Genomic DNA, 21,213 nt, shown 5'->3' on the forward strand with positions numbered 1-21,213 from the left:
TGATTCTATAAACAGCGTTTAACTGCGAGGCACTTTTCGGTACGCTTCTCAATGAACTGCTAGGTACCATTTATAGGCTTGTGCCTAGCGACACCTAAGCATTTTTAGGCACCGATAGGCAGTGGCGTAGTGAGGATGAGAGGCGCCAGGGGGGGTGGTGCCCCTCCCCTCGTCTACGACCTCCCATGCGCGACCCCCTTCCCCTGTAACTCTAGTTGAAGTTGTTTGTGGCGATCAACAATGTGCTCTTTGCAACCCCCCACCCCGGTCAGTTCTCCCGCCGATGCCACTTCTGGGTGACACGCATAGGACGTGACATCAGCGGGAGAGCTGACGGGGTGTGGTAGCTGTTAGTCCACTGATTTAAGATAGTATATAGAAAAAAATAGAAATAAAACAAAAGGAATAAAGATAATCATACTTTTTTTATTGGACTAACTTAGGGCTGCGGTAGAAGTTTGTACATCTCCCTCGGTATTTGCGGGGGATGGGGCAGAGCCGGTCCGCGAATTGAGAAAAACCGCAAATATCTTCTCATCTGGCTCTGACTCACCCCCGCCTTCCTCCCACCTCCTCCCCCCCCAGCATCCCGGCCTTACCTGGTGGTCTAGCAGGCTTTCGGGGCAGGAGCGATCTTCCTAATCTCCTGCCCCATGCAGATCGCCAATAGGAAATGGCTGCCGTGAGTTCCTGTAGTCTCTCGAGACTACGACGGGAGCTCACGGCAGCCATTTTCTATTGGCAATCTGCATGGGGCAGGAGCGTAGGAAGATCACTCCTGCCCCGAAAGCCTGCTAGACCACCAGGTAAGGCCTGGATGCCGGGAGGAAGGCTGGAGAGAGGCGGGAATGTGGTAAAGTATGGGGGTCCCCCCCCCAAAAAAAATTGCGAATATATGAACTGCGAGTGTGGAAACCGTGAATGGGGAGGGGGAAATATACTGCGGGCCAGTGAGATAAATGCTCCGATGCGCATAGCAATACTAGGAGCATTGGAGCATTTACCTCCCCAGCCCATGGTAGAAACCTCCACCGCAGCTTTGTAAAAGCCAGCATTAGTGCATTGTTTATTTATTTAAAAAATTTATATACCGTCTAAAACTAAACGGTTTACATACACAGTGCTAAAATAATGGAAAAATAAAAACAAATACATAGTAAAACAGTCATCTAATAAAAGTATAATTACATATGATCCTCAAGAAAATACCATAGGATGGAAAATTCATCAGTTTTAGCGGAAATAATTTTAAAAAAGGCGTCTATGAAAAGCTGCGTCTTTAGTAATTTTCTAAACCTACCCTGTTCACAGCAGTTTCGTATCTGACCCACTAAGGAGTTCCACACCTTCACTCCTGCACAACAGAAAGTCTTTTTACCTGTCTCAACAAGTCTTGGATTCACGGACGTCTTCAGTAAGGCCGGAGGAGTTGCCGTACAGTGAGAGATTAGAGAAACTGGGCCTCTTCTCCCTTGAAAAGAGGAGACTTAGAGGAGACATGATCGAAACATTCAAGATAATGAAGGGAATAGACTTAGTAGATAAAGACAGACTGTTCACCCTCTCCAAGGTAGAGAGAACGAGAGGGCACTCTCTAAAGTTAAAAGGGGACAGATTCCGTACAAACGTAAAGAAGTTCTTCTTCACCAAGAGAGTGGTAGAAAACTGGAACGCTCTTCCGGAGGCTGTTATACGGGGAAACACCCTCCAGGGATTCAAGACAAAGTTGGACACGTTCCTGCTAAACTGGAGTGTACACGGGTGAGGCTGGACTCATTTAGAGCACTGATCTTTGACCTAAGGGCCGCCGCGTGAGCGGACTGCTGGGCAAGATGGACCACTGGTCTGACCCAGCAGCGGCAATTCTTATGTTCAAACTCTCAGAACGCAGAGATCTCATTGGTGTATAGCCGAGTATGCTACTTTTAAGCAATTCTGGGATGTTGCCATACAAGAATTGATGACAAATCATCACTGCTTTATATTGTACTCTGAAGGCAACCGGAAGCCAATGGAGTTTTTTGAGATATAGTGAAATATGGCCTTATCTAGACACACCCATTATCAAACGTGCTGCTGCATTTTGTATAACCTGCAATGCTCTAAATCTTGCTTTTGTTATTCTGAGATATAGAGCATTGCAGTAATCAAGCCATGACAATGCCATGGCCTGAACAAGAGTTCAACAATCAAACGATGCAAGCATTGGTTTCAATCTGTGCAATAGGTGCATTTGTGCAAAACACGCCTGAATGGTCTTTGTTACTTGCAAATTGATTGTTAGGCCTGAATCAAGTCTTACACCTAAGATCGTTAAGATTAGTTCTTGAAGGTAACCTTTCTACAGATCAGAAGTAAGCAAATGTTGACAAATACTGGCGTTGGTCAACATTTGCTTATTTCTGATCTGAAGAAGAAGGGTTACCTTCCAGAGCTAATCTAAATTGAATCAGTTCAGCGGATGGCCACCAGGATGGTCTCGGGGCTAAAGGGTCTCCCGTACGAAGAAAGACTGAGCAAATTGCAGCTCTACACTCTCGAAGAGCGTAGGAAGAGGGGAGACATGATTGAGACATTTAAGTACATCACGGGACGGGTCGAGGTGGAAGATGATGTTTTTCTTCTCAAGGGACCCTCGACCACAAGAGGACATCCGCTCAAACTCAGAGGAGGGAAGTTTCGTGGAAACGCCAGAAAGTACTTCTTCACGGAGAGAGTGATTGAGCATTGGAACAAGCTTCCAGTGCAGGTGGTCGAGGTCAGCAGCATCCCAGACTTTAAGAATAAATGGGATACCTATGTGGGATCCCTACGAGGGTCATGCCAAGGGATAGGGTCACTAGGACTTGAATGAGCGGGTCAGTAGAGTGACAGTATAATTACAATTATACTTTAGGGGGTCAGTAGACTTAAGAGGGTGGGTAAATGGTGTGGGCAGACTTGATGGGCTGTAGCCCTTATCTGCCGTCATCTTTCTATGTTTCTATGTTAAATGTTTTCTCTTAGAGCCCTTATCATCATCATCAGTGTAATGAATCTATACATCCTCTCAGCCTTCCAGCAAACCTCTTTCTTCAGGAATAAAAGGAGGCATAAAAATCAGTTATTAGGGGGTATGCATTCATTAGTGCATATTCAGTTATTAACACACCTTTTAAAATTTAACCCTCCCCCTTTTTTTTGCCATGGCCCGGAGTGCTAAATGCTCTGACGTCATAGAATTCCGTGGTGGAGCAGCATCAGACCATTCAGCGCTCCAAGCCGCAGCAGAAGCCTCTACTGCCGCATAGTAAAAGAGGGCCTTAATATGCACTAAATCAATTTAATGCGCATTAACCTATGAATTAGCATGTGCTAAAGTTAATTAGCATGCATTAAATATTTCTAACATACATCAAACATTTTGATTAAAATGAACGTTTGGGAGTCTGAGGAATAGCCCAGTGCAGTGTCTCGCAAACGTTTTGAAACCGCGGCACACTAAACTCGGGGCCGCGTCTGAAGGGCTCGGACGTTGACGTGATGACATCATCCGCATGTATTATGTCATCACGTTGATGATCATGCATGCGCAGAGGCCCTCCAGATGGGGCACTGAGCTTGCTACTACGCCGGGGGGAGGGGGGTTTGCAAGAGGAAGAGAAATGTGGAGAGGAGGCAGTGAGGAGGAGAGGGGCCGGTGCCTTTTCTCCTCGCTGGCGTCTCGCGACACACCCGGAATCTACCCATAGCACAGTTTGCGATACACTGGCCTAGTGGTTAGTGCAGTGGACTATATAATGACCCCCTCCAAAAATATCCAAAAATCAGGGATAAAGCTCCCCCCAAAACCCCAAAACAAAACTGTTTGCCCTGTGCACATACCTACCAGCTGTCCCAACTTTTCTTCAGGGAAGAAAGGGGGGGGGGGGAAGCACATATCCCTCTAATTTCTTGTTTTACACCTTCGACCCAGCTTCCTCAGAAGTCTGGTGCTCCATCTTGGCAGTCTGGCAGAAAGCAAACAAAGGCCAACTCATCTTCTTGTAAGCACTTTGATGTCCTCTCCTGGCATTCATCCCTGTGAGAAAAGCCAGCTGTAAAAACCATTCCCTCATAGGGAGGTGGGAAGTAAGATGGAGGGGTTACTTTAACAGTGCCAATTAAACTAAACTAAACCTTAATTTTATAGACCGGGTCTCCAGCCAAAAAGGTGCTCAACTCAGTTTACGATAATGTAAGTATGGTAGAGATATGGAATGAACTTCCTGACTCCATTAGACTGATAGGCCAGCTACAACAATTTCATAAAGCCCTGAAAACTCTGCTGTTTACACAACATTTAAATGACTTAACTATAGTATCAAAGAATTGACGATAATCCAGCTTTATTTCTTTTATGCTCTCTTATGTACTCTAGTCTTAATTACATGTGAACCGAGTCGCGCTCCGTTGGGAGATGACTAAATTGAAGACTAGATTAGATTACATTAGACATAAATATAGAAGAAGAATGTAATCTACATAGAATGGATTAGTTCCCGAAGTGTTTAGTGAGCAAGAAAGTTTTCAGAGCGTTCCAAAATAAAATGAAGGGGCCTAGACTTCTAAGTGAAAGCGGTAACTCGTTCCAGAGCTCGGTTAGTTTGACAATGAAAGAGTGGCTGAATCTCTTGGAAGTTCTATTTTTACCCCAAGGGAAGGAAACTTAAGTTTTAATTTATTTGAACTCCTAACGAGATGAGATCTGTGTACATTCCAATCTAAAGGAACCAAAGCAATAAAAATATCAGAGAATTTTAAATGCAATAGAAACACACTTAAAATGAACTCTACGATACCCTGGAAGCCAATGTAATTCCTTGAGCAATGGGATCACGTGATTGAATTTACTCTTCTTGTATACTTGTGATGTGATCCATGCTATTCTGGATGTACTCTTTCTTTTTTCTTTAAAATTCACTATAAGTTTATGTATTAGACTTGTTGGTTCCCATTAATAAAATTATGATATTAAAAAATAATCATTCCCTCATTATCTTTGATACGCCGCCTAATCAGGCCTCAAGGTGGTGTACAAATATAAAAAGGGATTACATAAAACAAAAAAGTATTAACAAAATCAGACATTACATTAAATAAGTGTAAACTAATTAAATTAATAAAATCAAACATCACAAGTGTAGTTGGTTAACAAAGAAATTAATTTTGGACAAACTGGGACAGAAGGAAAACGCGAGGAACTACAATCTTGAAAGTAAAGTATGGAAAAGGTAAAAAAACATTAGGAAGGGAGGGAGGAAGGAAAGTACAAATTTAGATATCATTTAGTCCTTAGAAGGACTGTTAAAGTCCAAAGGCATCAGCAAAGAGAAAAGCTTTAAGTTTGGACTTAAAATGGTTTAGACTGAGGCATCTCTTCCTCTTAAATATTTTGGCAAGGAGTTCCAGAGAGATGGGGCAGTTACTGAGAAGATTTTAGTACGCAAAGTACCGTATTTCCCCACATAAAGACCGCCCCCATGTATAGGCTGCAGAAAATGCCTATGAAAGTTTTAAAACTGGAAGATAAGCCACCCTATTGTATTAGCCGCGGCTTATCTACCAGTAACTGGGGCGGCCTATACTGTTTTTTAAAATCATCCCCCCCCCCCCCTTAACCTCCCTCGATGGACGGCGGACGGCTGCCTCCTTGAATCTCACGGCCAGCAGTGCAGGGCAGGAGCAATCTTTTCGATCTCCAGCCCAGCCCCGCGCTGCTTCCTACATGGCTTTGCCGTCAGTTTTCATGGGACCACGAGTCCCGTGAGAACTGACAGCAAAGCCATAAAGGAAGCAGCGCGGGGCCAGGCTGGAGGGGGAGGGGGATAATTTTTAAAACCAGTATAAGCCGCACCCACTGGGTAGGCTTGCACAGCCCATATATAGACCGCGGCCTATATAGGGGGAAATACAGTATTAATGTGTCTCAGTGAAGGGATTGTAAGCAAGTTCTGTGAGATTGAACGAAGTGATCTTGGAAGGGTATAGGGAATTAGAAGTAATTTAAACGGGTACCCCTGCATCACAGTGGCATAGAACAGGCCATCAGCACTAACCCTGAGGCACACACTTTAAGGTTAGGGCATTTCATGACCTGGGCCACAACTGTCTCTCTCTTTGAAGCTGGATTTTTGTAGCGATCTAATTACAAGTGTACCTGTTCTGAAGGAAACTGCTAAACCAGGATACCTTATCTTGCCATTGAGTCCAAACAGTTGTTTTTTTGGAAGGGGACTGCGGACTGCTGGAAGACTGGAGGTGTGAGAAGAGAAATCACAGAGCTAGGCCCTTGAAAGAAAGTCCTTACCCTCAACCAATCCTGCCCCCTACCCACTGTCCCTGACCCAGTGCAGCGAGATAACCCAGGGCTACAGATGTGAAAGTTAAAGACTGTTTCACATCAATTGAACTGATAATAGAGGGCAGAGGTTAACCCAACTGAAGGATAATGTTTACTTTAAAAATTAAGAGCATCTCTTTTTTTTCCAGCCTGAATAAGGAGGCCTTGGCGTAGTTTAACATCAGATCAGAGGGCTTCTCCACAGACCTTTTAGGAATAAACCACACCTTTCTTTAGCAGTCAAAAATACCAGCCAGAGCTGGCGACACTTATTATAAACCCTCCGAAAGAGAGGCAAATGTCTGAAGTTAGTCTAAAACCACATAAAGATGGGAGGTCTACGTGAATCGGTGACAGAAGATGATCACATGAACCGGCAGGAAGACCAGATCTGAAGTTAGAAAAGAGAAATACTTTTTGATTGTAAGGAAGAGCTGTTTTATAGCTTGGGTGATCGGGTAGTGGTATCTTCCACCTAATACTGGCTGTTTTAGAGAGAATATTGAATAATTTTATGGCCATGGGATGTATGAATGGTACAGAAGCTCCTCTCATCTGTCTTTAATATTGTTACTCTGAACTTGTTAACTTACTTCATATGTTATGTGCAATCTTCTATCCCGCCGAATCCTCGCAAGTCAGAGTTCTAGGCAGGTTATAAACAGCATTTTGCTACATAGAATAGAAACATAGAAACATAGAAGATGACGGCAGAAAAGGGCTACAGCCCATCAAGTCTGTCCACTCTGCTTACCCACCCCCTGTCTATGCCCTAATGACCTAATTTCCTTATCTTGACCCTCGTAGGGATCCCACATGGGTATCCCATTTATTCTTAAAGTCTGGCACGCTGTCTGCCTCGATCACCTGCACTGGAAGCTTGTTTCAATGATCAACCACTCTCTCTTTGAAGAAATACTTTCTGGTGTCGCCATGAAATTTTCCGCCCCTGAGTTTGAGCGGGTGCCCTCTTGTGGCCGAGGGTCCCTTGAGAAAGAAAATATCATCTTCCACTTCGACATGTCCCGTGAGGTACTTAAATGTTTTGATCATGTCTCCCCTCTCCCTACGTTCCTCGAGAGTGTAGAGCTGCAATTTGTTCAGTCTCTCTTCGTACGAGAGATCCTTGAGTCCCGAGATCATCCTGGTGGCCGTCCGCTGAACTGATTCAATTCTGCGCACATCTTTACTGTAATGTGGCCTCCAGAATTGCACACAGTACTCCAGATGAGGTCTCACCATGGCCCTGTACAACGGCATTATGACTTCAGGCTTTCAGCTGACGAAACTTCTATTGATACAACCCAATATCTGCCTTGCCTTAGATGAATTTTTTCTGTGCATAGCCCGAAAAAACATGTTGTGAACTATGAAATTCTTCTGCCAAATTTAGATAAACTGTTAGTTGTATATTAACGCAGAATTCACTGGTCTGAGGTTTTCAACTTTAGTTAAATCTGTTCCTAGGGTCAATGCAATAGCTGATATTTGGGTCCTTTTACTAAGGCGCGCTAGAGTTATACATGTTCCATAAAATTATACCTGTAATGTAAGATAAGGCATCTATAACAGTAACTACTAACATTCCCCCTCTTTTACGAATGCATAGCGTGGGTTTTAGCGGCGGTAACTGCTCCGACGCTCCTAGGAATTCTAGAAGCGTCGGAGCAGTTACCGCCACTGCCGGCGCTAAAGCCCACGCTATGCGTTCCCAAATGAGGGAGACTGTCATCTATCGAGTAAACGTATATTATGAAGTCTGAGGGCTAGATTCGCTACGCTTACTGATCGTGTCCCGACCAGTTTGCAACCCCGACCCGATTCACTAACCTTCTGCCCGATCCGATCCACACCCAATCCGATCCGCACATGCAAATGAGGGGAAATGGCATGCAAAGTAGGAAGGCAACGATTCACTAAACAGAAGAAGGAACACTGATGGGGCTGACCGATCCAAAAAGAAGCGACTGCTGAGGACCAGTCGCTCATGTCCTTGCGACTGTCCTGCTCTCTGCAGCCCTGAAATCCCATCTCCCTTGTGCAAAAAGCACAAGAAGGCAAGCTCTCCTGCTCTCTGTCGCCCTGTCCCTGCCGACTCTCCTGCCCTTCTCTGCACTGCGAGCCCGTGGTTTTAACCCGCGGGTTAAAAGCGTGTTCTGCTTCTGGCTGCAGCATGTGCTATTCCCTAGCTAAAGTGTGTTCTGTTCCATTAAAGCCCCCCGACCCTTGTTTTGATCTCACTTGTGCGGAGAAGATGGTCTGCGCATGCATCGGGATCGCTCTGCAGTGATCCGTGGGGTCGATGTGAGGCGTGCCTCCGATTTAATTAATTTGCATGATGACTCGTAGTGAATCGGTCACCCGGGAAGACTCGGCCACGGATCACCTACGGATCGGATCGGAAAGGTGAGTTTAGTGAATCTAGGCCTGAGTCTCCTTAGGCCCTTAACAGGGACTTCTTGAAAAGCCCTGTTTTCGGATTTTTGTGGAACAGTGCACATACAGTGGTTGTACGAATTTCGATGGGAAGTGAGTTCTGTACTTTTGCAATTTGGTAGTTAAATGATTTGCCATGAGGTGTCTTGTATTTTATGCTTTATGGCAAGAGGAAGCGCAAAGCATCATGGGATATCGTGCACGCTGTAAAATTGAAAAGCCCGTGAATTACATGCATTCGTAATCCACGTGTGAGTTTTTCAAGATTGCTGGCATGCCTAATGTCTTCGGTGCCACTGTCCCGTTGCTCTTTTTACTCCCCCTGTGGGTGAAGAGATAATGTTCTGCATCCGCAAGATGGGATATTCCTTAAATATCCAAGTGTCTGTGATGCAAACCTGAGGATCCTCGATGTTGTGTCCAAGTTCCCCAAACACAATCACAACAATCAAGCACAGCCCCCCTCCCCCCGACTCCATGCATCCATTGATATTGCCGCAAAACGGAGAACAATTCAAATTATTTTAAAAAAACCAATGGACCCCCTAACATCAACCCACGCTATCATACTCACCATACCAAAAAAATAACCAGCCGATTGAAAACACACAACACAGCGGAAAAGTGTTAAATGCTGCCTAACTCTTCGCTTTTCCAACAGCTCAAGAAGCAGGAATATCTCAACCAGCGGTCTTGTAAAATCGTTTTTGTAACAAGAATGCTGTACAGCTGATGCCTTCGACGCGCGGCTATGACGTACGCATATGACGCGCCACAATAAGGCATGCCTACGACTGACGCTTATGCAGCAATGCTTAGCGCATGCACACATTTGTGTCTGTATCAAGTGGACTATTCTGCGTACGTGTCAAAGTCCCTTTCACGATGACCAATCGGACGGGATTATGGCGAACCTCCGTGAAATTCATTTGCATGCATACTGGTTGGAACGCCGATCGCCGTTTCAGAATCGGACAACAAAATTGGCGACCCACGCAGTCTAACGGCCATTTTTAGTGCATCCACACCTTGGTGGCAGTTCCAGAGAAACATTCTGTGTGTGTGTGGGGGGGGGGGGGGGAGGGTTGCTGAATTTTGAAGTTGAGTCATTCCATACCATGAAGGACTAAGGCTAAGGAGGGGTGCATTTGCTGGAGCCATTAAGACCTATAATAAACAATTGTTAAGGGTTATGCTTGCAGCTTGCTCTCTGTGGAATGTGAGCATGAAAACAAGATATGCATCGATCAGGCTGAGTGGCACCAGGCTAGATAAGGGCTGAGAGGCTTAACAGCTCTGCATATACTGCATTCAGTTGCAGCATACTGGCCAACTCAACTTATATGACCTGTCTCAAAGTGTCGCTTCAGGGCAGCAAGATAGTATGAGACGTTCAGCTGGTGCTGACAGTTCATTAAATGATGAATTCTGAACAGGGATATTTTCTGATAACAGATTTACATGAGGAATTTTTCTTCCAAATTAGCCTTCAGGAAAAAAAAAAAAAAAAAATAGAGAAGATTTTGTGCTTGTGGAGGTTCGGAGTTTTTTATCGGGTCCATTTTATCTCTCTGGAGTTGCAAACCATTTTAATGTCTCAGTTGACATTGGGCATTTTATGAAATGTTCACAATACATAAGATAAAATAAATAATGACTTTTGCGTCTTGCTTAGCTAAAATAATGATCATCATCTCTTTCGTTTCAGGCACCATAGCACAAAACAGCCTTTCCCACGCTGAGGTGGCAGCGTAGTAAACACTTCTGCCTCCGGCTCAGAGGTGGATCCTTCCACAGCAGCAGAACATGGGTTTCATCACATGGCTTCATCATTACTGCCTTGCTGTTATACTGATAGACTTCAGAGCTGTCGGTGCCACTGCAGAACCACTTGCAACCTCGTCACCCTTTCAGACTCGCACTAGCCCTGCAGAGAAACATCAGCAAGTACCTCTGGTAGCATCTCCCACTAGGTCTGAGAAAAACGACGATGCCATGGTCTCCCCAGCTCAAGACTTGAATCCTGAAAACAGGGCTGGGAACGATGAGCCCATCGGACAGGAAGAAGGAAAGTCTGTATTTGATCCTCAACCATTCTTTACTGGTATGTTGCTGGAAGACAAAACAGAGTTATCTTCATCAATCAATCTTTTCACCCCGGTAAATAAATATTGGACTGAACTTCCACAAAATCCATTCACGTCTGTGTCTTTGATGCCAGGTTCTCATTTTCTGATAACTGAATCTGTTGAAGAACCATCTCATGGCTCTTCCCAGCATGCAACTGGAAATAACTTAATTCAGTTCCCTTGGCAGCAGTCGACTCATGGGAAGGATGACTTGCCAGCTAGGGAAGAAGCTAATTCTGCGGCCTCCAGGCTTAGTCTATCTCCTCCTTCTGGGTGGCATAGGACATCTCCACAATTGCCTTTTGATTCTGAATTCCTCAATCCTGTTCCCACTGTGGAGTTATCATCATCTTATAGGCCAATACTTGACATTAATTCTCTCATTGTCAAGCCCACAATATTACCTACCTTGGATCTAGAGTCTAAACCTTCCTTAGGAATCCATCAAGCCAATTATAGTCCAGAAGTGGAACTGAAAAATGACTATTCACTGAGGAGCAGCTTAGAAGAAAAAGCCGGAAAGCTTCCTACTCACTTTCAGCAAGAGAGATCTTCAAAGGAAGAAGTATCGGATCTGGTATCAGTATTACCACTCCTATCAAGTTTAAAGCCAAGAAACACACTGGAGAAGCAGGACACAGCTGCGTGCAGTGACAGTGAGTGCAATAAAGTTTGTATTCTTCTAGTAGCCATATTGGCTGTGACCGCGTCTATTCTGCAAACTTAATCATTATCCAAAGACAATGTTTTGCAGCTCATGAATATGAGACTATTTAGGTCTGTTAGGTACATCTACAGAGGCCCTCTGTGTTCTGAAATACCGTATATACTCAAATATGAGTCAATCCGAATATAAGTCAAGACCCCCATTTTTCCCACCAAAAAGGAGGAAAAATGGTTGACTCAAATATAAGACGAGGCTTAATAGTCAAGTGCCCTGCCAGGATCTGCACCCAGCGCCCCCTACCTCACCTGACAGGCTGTGTCCCCTATTTCCCCTCTCTCCCTCACTGCCCTGTACCATCTCCCTCCCTTCCAATGCTTTGCAGGCCTCCACTGGGCCTGCTGTGGGACCCGGTGGTCCAGCGGTGGGTCGTGATATAAGGGATTATCCATCTCCCATCCAAGCTGAATAAACCCCCCTGCCCCTCCTCCCTGATTCCTTGATGGCCTCGCAAGTGGGCAGGATAGGAGGAATCCGTTCTGCCTCCTGTGCCTGCTGAAATTGACAACCACACCTCCCCCATGTACCTTTCAGGTCCCTGGTAGCCAGCTGGTGCATGGAGCAGGAGCGATCTTCCTGCCCTCCTGCTCTGTTCGAGGCCACTGGCTGATTGGCTGCTACGAATTTGAGACCCCCATTTTGGGGCCATTTTTATGGCCCAAAAATCTCAGCCTATATTTGAGTATATACAGTACCCTTCTTGTCTCTCAGTAATAGTCTAATAAAACAGTGTTCTTCAATCTTTTGACACCTATGGACCGGCGGAAATAAAATAATTATTTTGTGGACCGGTACTGGTCCGCAGACCGGCAGTTGAAGAACACTGGGCTAAGTCGTGGGCTAGACCCCGCCCATATCCACCCAATCTCCGCCCAGACCCAGCCCCCCATAATAGAACTAATTGTAACACAATTTTTTCCATTCACTTTTCATATATACACACACACACACACACACACACAATATAATCGTATTAACAACACATAATGGTTAACCACAAAATTAAACTTATCTTTGGGCCGGTCCACCATGCGATCAATGTGGCAGCATCAGGCCAGCTCCCTGAGTGCTGCATTACACAAAGCTGTGGGCAGTGGCTCCTCGCGCACGTCCCCCGCCTCATCTGGAAGACTTCCCTCTGACGTTGCGACGTCAGAGAGAAGGCTTCCGGTTCAGGCACGGGACGTGCATAGCAGCCTTTTCCCATGGCTTTGTGCACTGCAGCACTCAGGGAGCCGGCCTGAAGATGTCGCGTTGATCGTACCGTGGACCGGCGGCTGAAGAACACTGCAATAAAAGATATCACAGCCTGACAAAATAATCCACTAGGTATGAAATTATCGTGAAGATCAACAAAGAGGGAAACTCAGGTAGTAGAAACAAGGGAGTCATAAAATTGGGATCTAGAGCCGTGTTCTTCAATCACCGGTCCGTGGACCAGTGCCGGTCCGCAGAAATGTTCTGCCGGTCCGCAGGGCCGGCACGTCCATCGGGTAGAAGACAGTGTTCTTCAGCCACCGGTCCACAGTGCGATCAACGCGGCGTCTTTGGGCTGGCTCCCTGAGTGCTGCAGTGCACATAGCTGTGGGAAAAGGCTCCTACGTGCGTCCTGCGTCTGAACCGGAAGCCTTCTCTCTGAGGTCACAACGGGACGTGCATGAGGAACCGCTGCCCACAGCTTTGTGCACTGCAGCACTCAGGGAGCCGGCCTGAAGATGCCACATTGATCGCACCGTGGACCAGTCCAAAGATAACACCGGGGGGCAGACCAGAAGGCAAGGCACAGCATGGAGGGGGAGAGACACCAACGGTAGGGGGAATGCTTTTTTTTTTTTTTTTTTACATTTAGTGATTGATTTGTCTGTTCAGGAAGAAATACATTTGTTTCTTTTCCTCTGGGGTTGTACTGCATGCAGAGTCTTGCATCTTAGAGTTTGTTTATATATATTAGTACTTTGAGTTTTTGGTCTTGCATTTGCATGGGGTTATCTGTTTTCTGGTAGGAGCATACAGTGTGCTTTGTGTAGTTTAATTTTGTGGTTAACCATTATGTGTTGTTAATACGATTATATTGTGTGTATATATATATATGAAAAAAAAATTAGTACTATTATGGGGGCGGGGTCTGGGGCGGAGATTGGGTGGAGATGGGCATAACTTAGCCCAGTGTTCTTCAACTTCCGGTCCGCGGACCGGTGCCGGTCCACAAAATAATTATTTTATTTCCGCCGGTCCATATGTCCACTCACCACAAAAATATTAAAGACAAAAATTATTTAAAAGCATTGCTGTGGCTGTGAATGAGTAGCCTGATGGTTAGTGCAGTGGCCTGTAGAACCCGGGCAACTGGGTTTGATTCCTTCCACTGCAGCTTCAAGTGACCATGGGAAAGTCACTTAACCCTCCATTGTTGCAAGTACACAATAAGTACCTGTATATAATACAGTGTTCCCCCGGTCATTTTTGGTCGGTGATTCGCGGTCCCGGTCTTTCGCGATATTTTCTGACCGCGAACCGCCGTTCAGGAGAAGACAGCTGGAGAGGCAGGAGAGAGCAGCCGGAGCGCCGGCGAGTGATGGAAATCACTTGTTGTATGCTCCGACCGCCTCTTCCTGCACTAAAGTCAGGCCTTACTAATCAGGAGCTGCTTTGACACATAGCTCCTAATCAGTAAGGCCCAACTTTAAGGCAGGAAGAGGTGGTCGGAGCATACAGTGAGTGATTTCCTTCACTCGGCGGTGCTCCGGCTGCTCTCTCCTGCCTCTCCAGCTGTCCTCTCAAGTCTCCCCCATGAAAAACCGTATTCGCGGTTTTTCAAGATTCGCAGGGGTTCCTGGAACGGAACCCCCGTGAATATCGGGGGGAGTACTGTATATGTAATTTGCTTTGATTGTAACCACCAGAAAGGCAGTACACATGTGTGTTTAAGCATATACAGTAAAACCTTGGTTTACGAGCATAATTTGTTCTGAAACCATGCATGTAATCCAAAACACTCGCACATCAAAGCGAATTTCCCCAAAGGAAATAATGGAAACTCAGACGATTCATTCCACAACCCAAAAACTTTAATACAAAATACTGTACGTACTCGTATTGCAAGACCTTGCTCGTTTAGAACAGTCACTACACATCCGCAGCGTCAGAGAGAGAAGAACCATTGGCTCACTTGTGATGATATGACGCTTAGATACTGTATGTTCTTGTATTGCAAAACCTCGCTCGTTTAGAACAGTCACTACACTCCCGCAGCGTCACAGAGAGAAGAACCATCGGCTCAGTTGTGATGATATGACGCATATATACTTGTATTGCAAGACCTTGCTTTTATATCAAGTTAAAATTTTATAAAATGTTTTGCTTATCTTGCAAAACACTTGCATACCAAGTTACTTGCAATCCAAGGTTTTACTGTATATGAACATTTTCTTGGGGAGGGGTATGGTATGGTTAGAAGACTGAGAATGAAATTACTGAAAAAAAAGGTGGGACCAATTTTTTTTTTTTTTTTAAATGAAAGGGGATGGAATTTGATATATCACCTTTCTATGGCTGCAGTTAAAATGGTACATATTATATACAGGTACTTATTTTGTACCTGGGGCAATGGAGGGTTAAGTGACTTGCCCTGAGTCACAAGGTGCTAGAGTGGGAATCAAACCTGGTTTTCAGGTCATTGCGCTAACCATTAAGTTATCCCCCACTCGGCTCTCTCTGCGGTGGCTGCCATTAGCACAGTCAAGACCAGGGACTCAATGTGTAATTAAACTCTGGAATATGTTGCCAGAGAATGTGGTGAAAGCAGTTAGCTTAGCAGGGTTTAAAAAAGGGTTGGCTAATTTTCTAAAAGAGCAGTCCGTAAGCCATTATTAAGCTGGGCTTGGGAAAAACCCACTGCTTATTTCTAGGATACGCAGCATAAAATCTGGTTTATGCTTTGGAATCTTGCCAGGTGCTTGTGTTCTGGATTGGCCTCTGTTGGATATGGGATACTGGGCTTGATGGACCTTTGGTCTCTCCCGGTTTGGCAATACATATGTACTTGTGTTCCCAAAACCAGCCTGGCAGTGCAGATTTTTAATGGGCATGAGCAGATGCTTACCCCTGCAGAATCTCTCCAGAAAGCTGCTGCTATGGTCCAAAAAGAAAGAATTTATTAAAAAAACAGTAAGTGAGAACATAAGAACATAAGAAGTTGCCTCCACTGGGTCAGACCAGAGGTCCATCTCGCCCAGCGGTCCGCTCCCGCGGCAGCCCATCAGGTCTGCGACCTGTGAAGTGGTTTCTGACCACTTTTATAACCTACCTCAAGTTCTATCTGTACCCCTCTATCCCTTTATCCTCCAGGAACCTATCCAAACCCTTCTTGAACCCCTGTACAGAGTTCTGGCCTATCACTTCCTCCGGAAGCGCGTTCCATGTGTCCACCACCCTCTGCGTAAAAAAGAATTTTCTAGCATTTGTTCTAAACCTGTCCCCTTTCAATTTCTCTGAGTGCCCCCTAGTGCTTGTGGCTCCCCTCAGTTTGAAGAATCTGTCCTTATTTACTCTCTCTATGCCCTTAAGGATTTTGAAGGTTTCTATCATGTCCCCTCTAAGTCTCCTCTTCTCCAGGGAGAACAGCCCCAGAATAACAGGTTGGAAAATGTCACTTGGTGTAAAGGGGGTGGAGGAAAAGGTTACAGAAAACAGAAGCCACAAAGGGATATATTTCCAAATCACTGGTCATGGGAAGTAATTCTCAAAAAGGCGCCTGAAGTTAGGTACCTACACTATGGACTTCTTTTACAAAGGTGTGTTAGGGCCTTAACGTGCAGAATAGCGCACACTATAGCACGTGCTAATCCGGTGCATGCGCTAAAACGCTGGCGCACCTTTGTAAAAGGAACCCTATGTGCAGTAAATGTGAATTCTATAATTATAATTACACACGTAATTGCCGCTATAGAATACTAATCGGAATCCACGGTTACACACCTAACTCTAAGTACCCAGGACCCTCCATAGTTATTTTCCCCACCCAATGGTGTAGTAAGGTGGGGTGGGGCAGACCGCCCTGGGCACCATTTTGGTTGGGGCATCAGCACCTCTCTGCCCCCACCCCCCCCTACAACACACTCGCCACCCCCATCCCAGTCCCTCTTTAAATCTTCACCAGCACAAGCAGCTTCTCCTGCCTGCCAGCTTGGCTCCCCTCTGAAATCCCTTCCGGGTCACGGGCCAGGAAGTGACATCAGAGGGAAAGCCTATGCTGGCACAAACAGCAGGCAGGAGAAGCTGCTTGCGCTGGCGAATATTTAAAGATGGACTGGGAAAGGGAGGGCATGAGTGTAGCTTTGGGGAGCAAGGAAGGAGTGGAGGGGTTGAAGGAAAGGGCACGGGGGTGGCACCACTGCCTCGGGCGCTTCCTGTCCTTGCTACGTCTCTGCCCCCACCACCACCCATCTGTAGCATCTAACCCCCATCCCTCAACCTACTGTGTCATCCATGGGGCTTGGTGAGATCCAGGCAGGAGCAACTGAACAAGTTAATGAAGGTTCATAGACGAAAGCGCGCGAAGACAAAAATGCTAAGACAAATGCACGCAGGACGTCAGTGCGCCAGATTAAAAGGTAACTTTAAAGCGCCCTGAGGGGGGGCATGGGGGAGAACCCCCCGATTTTACTTAGAAGTGTTGGTGCTGCCGTTGGAGGGTTTGGGGGAAGGAAACCCCCCCATTAGAGAGGAAAGTGTAATTTTTCCCAGTGTTTTAGTGAAAAACTAGTTTCCTCTGTAAGTGTGTGTGTGTGTGCCACCCCCAACGGCAGCGGCAACACTTCTAAGTAAAGTGGGGGGTTCTCCCCACACACCCTCTCGGAACGCTTTAAAGTTACCTTTTAATCTGGCGCACAGATGTCCTGCGTGCATTTGTCTTAGCAATTTTGTCTGATGCACTATAGTCCCATCACCATTAATAAATCCCAATAAATAAGTCCTTATAGCGAAATATGACCTCCTAATGGTCACAAGTAGTACCAAAAGACTACTACTAGGGGCTGCTGGCACTAATTTGAATCCAGGGTCATCAAGGTAAGGGTTGCTTGGGGATTGCTCCTGTCCAGACCCAGCTAGACCACCTGATGAGATCTTCCAGATGGGAAGTGGGGGGGAGTGTCAGATGCATTGGGCATTCTGATCATGGAGCGATTGAAGTGGAGGGGCATGCACTGGGAGCCTCGAACAGGGGGAGGTTATTGGGTAATAGTGTGGTTACGGGAGAAAGCCTTCGGAAGAGAGATTCCAAATTGGTGGTAGGAGTGGGGGGGGGGGGTGCCAATTTGGCCGGCCCCTTTAAGAAGCGGCTTGGAAATGTCAAGATTTGGCTTGATAGCCTGAGGCTCGCAGGATGGAAAAATAACCCCACTTTTTCTGACATTGTTGTTCCAGACATGAAGCAGCTTGCACTGTTTACTTCCTACCACATTTTGTTTCTTACATGCTAATGAGCCATTTTAAATACATTTGCATACTTGCATCTCAGCATGTCGCTTCCTATGATTTAAATTTTACTGGATTACATCTAGAAAACCTGAGTTCCCCCCCCCCTTTTTTTTTTACTAAACAATATCAGTTATTAGCACAGGGAGCCGTACCAAGCGCTCTGCGCTGCTTCCGACGCTCATAGGAACTCTATAAGTGCCAGGAGCACTGCGCGGCTCCCTGCACTAATAACTGCTATTGCGGTTTAGTAAAAGGGGGGGGGGGGTTAGTGTCCTTTGTTATGTTAAGGGGCAAATAACACTTGTTATAACCATAATACAGGGTGATAACTACCCCCTTAGGCATTAGGTGAACCTTCATCCTTGGAAACCCCTCCCCCTATTATGGTGATTTTTATTGGGTTCATGTAGCTATCAGTGCTGCTGTTCTTTAATGCCCTTCTTCCCCCCCTCCCCCTCCCCCTCCCCCTCCAGATGATCCTGGCACCATAGATAAAAACCTAATTTGTCTAGTGTTTAAACTGGCCTTATATGAGGGAGTTCTGGGTATATCTGTATGGTGTTGACAGGGGCTTTGCTCAGATGGGGAGGGAGGAGCCATGTGTGCCTTCAAGAGTTGGAAGATGGGAGGTGGTGAACGAGCCATCTGCACTAGCAAGCAATGGAGATTACATTTATCACATCCTTGCACAGATGGATAACCTTCCGCCGCTGTGTATTTGTTGCTGCAAAGCTTCCCCAGCCCTTAATCTATATTCTGCATGTGTCCGAGACCCACTGGGAGAAAGGCTTACCTTGTTACTCATTCAATTCATGTATCAGACAGCATTTAAACCCACTCTCATGCTTATTGCACTCGTTCCCCTATCTTTCCTCATCTCTCCATCCTGCTACTTCCCCTCCATTTAAGCTGCACATCTCCACTTCTCCTTCCATTCCTCTACACCTCTCTCCATATCTGTCTTCCACTGGGTCTCCACTTTCCCTCCATGTCTTAATTTCTCTCTCCCCGTCGTTAACTTTGCTCCTTTTCACTTGCTTTTCCTCCCTCCTTCCCTGCCTTTAGATCTGTCTCTTCTCTCCCTTCGTCCCACTCTCCCTCCATGTCATTTTATTTCAATTTCAGCTAAGAAAGGAAATATGTTTCTGCCTGAGAAATGAATTTCTTATCACAGCAGAGCAGAGAAAAGGCAAACGTGGGATCTCGCTCTATTTCGGAAAGTTAATTTGAATGTTGTATTTTTGTACGTTCTGCAATAAACATTGTAAGCAACAGAAGTAAGTAAACTAAAAATATAATTCAACGACCCCAATGCTATACCTTAAACTTATCATAATCTTACCCATCATGTGCTTTCCTTTCCCAGTTATCAACCAGGGCAGATTTGCTGACCCCCCCAAAATCCCTCCCAACACAGCCCCCACAACTACGACTATTAATTATTTCTTTAGCGCTACCAGTCGCACGCAGCGCTGTACAGTCACAACCAGAGAGGAAACTCCTTTTCCTCACCCCCCCACAACAAAAAACATATCACCCTCATAAAAGCCAAACTACCCTGTTTCCCCGAAAATAAGCCCTAATTAAGATTGACCCCCGAATGTCCCCAACACTCCCTGACTCCATCCTTGACACGTGCTGCCTGATTTGCTGAAAAAATTGGACTCATCAATTCAGCAACCTCCATCCCTGCTGCTCTGGGGGGCCTCAGAGTGGGGGTATGTCAGTCCCACGGTGGGAGGGTCGGTGGGGTTCTGCTGCACTGCACAGGAGGATGGGAGGGAGGGATAGAAGGATGCTGTATAAGGGGATGGGTGAGAGGGGAGGAAAGTTGCTGCACATGGGAGGTGGGGGAGAAAGGAAAGGGGGTGGAGGAGAAGAAGGGAGAGATGATTGTTGGACATGAAAAAAATAAGAAATCCCCCCAGAATAAGCTGTAAGGCATATTTGGACCCTGAATTAATATAAAACACTGTCTTATTTTCGGGGAAACACGGAAGTAAATAACAAAGACATCCTACTAAAAGACCTCGCAAATGAAAACATTCCTGACTACTAAAACCTGGCTCAAAGACAATGATAGTTACACCAGCTATATGTCCCTTATGCTATCACATTTTTAATAGGCTCCAGTACACAAAAAAAGAAGGAGCAGCTATTACCTGCCCATAACAAATGGATTGCAGAGAATTTTATTTTTGTACTAGATCTCAATGTGTGCCACATTAGGTTAAAAACTTGTATTGAAAAAGCAGGCATCGCGAAGCATAACTATGCAAATTGTAACCTGGAAAATCGAATTGTTTGCAGTAGATCAATGGTCTAAAACTGAAACCTTTTGCAGGGCCACATTTTGGATTTGTCGGTACTTGGAGAGCCTCAGAAAAAATAGTTAATGTCTTATTAAAGAAATGACAATTTTGCATGAGGTAAAACTCTTTATAGTTTATAAATCTTTCCTTTTGGCTGAGTCTTAATAATAATATTGTAATTTATAGGTAAAGCGACATAGGATCAAGAAACTGTTTTATTTTACTTTTGTGATTATGATAAACATACCGAGGGCCTCAAAATAGTACCTGGCGGGCTGCGAGTTTGAGATCACTACACTAGATCCATAGTTAGTATCCAGTTAGGATGCAACCTTGGATCGTAAACTTACTCTTTAACTGTCAAATTATAACCTGTCAACTATTAACATATGGATCTGGAATGGCCAAATTGTCACCCCTCATACCCCGTATCCCAAAGCCCTTCACCATACCTGCTCACCCGAGTTCATATATTCACAAGAATAATGTGGACAATAAATAAACCACAGACACTTTATTGATGGTAAAAACCAGGCCCCAGCTTTGTTTATTGGGGACAACCAATAAGCAATCAACAATTGCTTCAGTTCCCGAGCTACAAAACATTGCAATTTGACAGAACTCAAAATTGTATACCCCTGACTCCGCCACATCAGCAAGAGCCTACGGGGTGGCATGGACCTCCATGCCCCATTCTGTGCCACCTGCATCAATGCAGATTTGCTCACCTGAGCTCATTTTCCCTTACCTGGACTTCCATACCTCTCCTGT

General features: G+C 45.4%; 1 protein-coding gene across 1 annotated transcript in view; it reads left to right on the top strand.

The window, feature by feature from the left end:
- The window catches only part of PRRT4 (proline rich transmembrane protein 4), a 46,725-nt gene that overhangs the window by 12,873 nt on the left and 12,639 nt on the right, over positions 1–21,213 (top strand). Inside the window, exon 2 of the mRNA XM_033959584.1 lies at positions 10,506–11,582. Coding sequence (XP_033815475.1) covers positions 10,604–11,582 — 979 coding nt within the window. The 5' untranslated portion in view covers positions 10,506–10,603. The remainder of the gene's footprint in view (positions 1–10,505; positions 11,583–21,213) is intronic.

The sequence above is a fragment of the Geotrypetes seraphini genome, chromosome 9 (genome assembly GCF_902459505.1).
Source record: "Geotrypetes seraphini chromosome 9, aGeoSer1.1, whole genome shotgun sequence".
Lineage (NCBI taxonomy): Eukaryota > Metazoa > Chordata > Amphibia > Gymnophiona > Dermophiidae > Geotrypetes > Geotrypetes seraphini.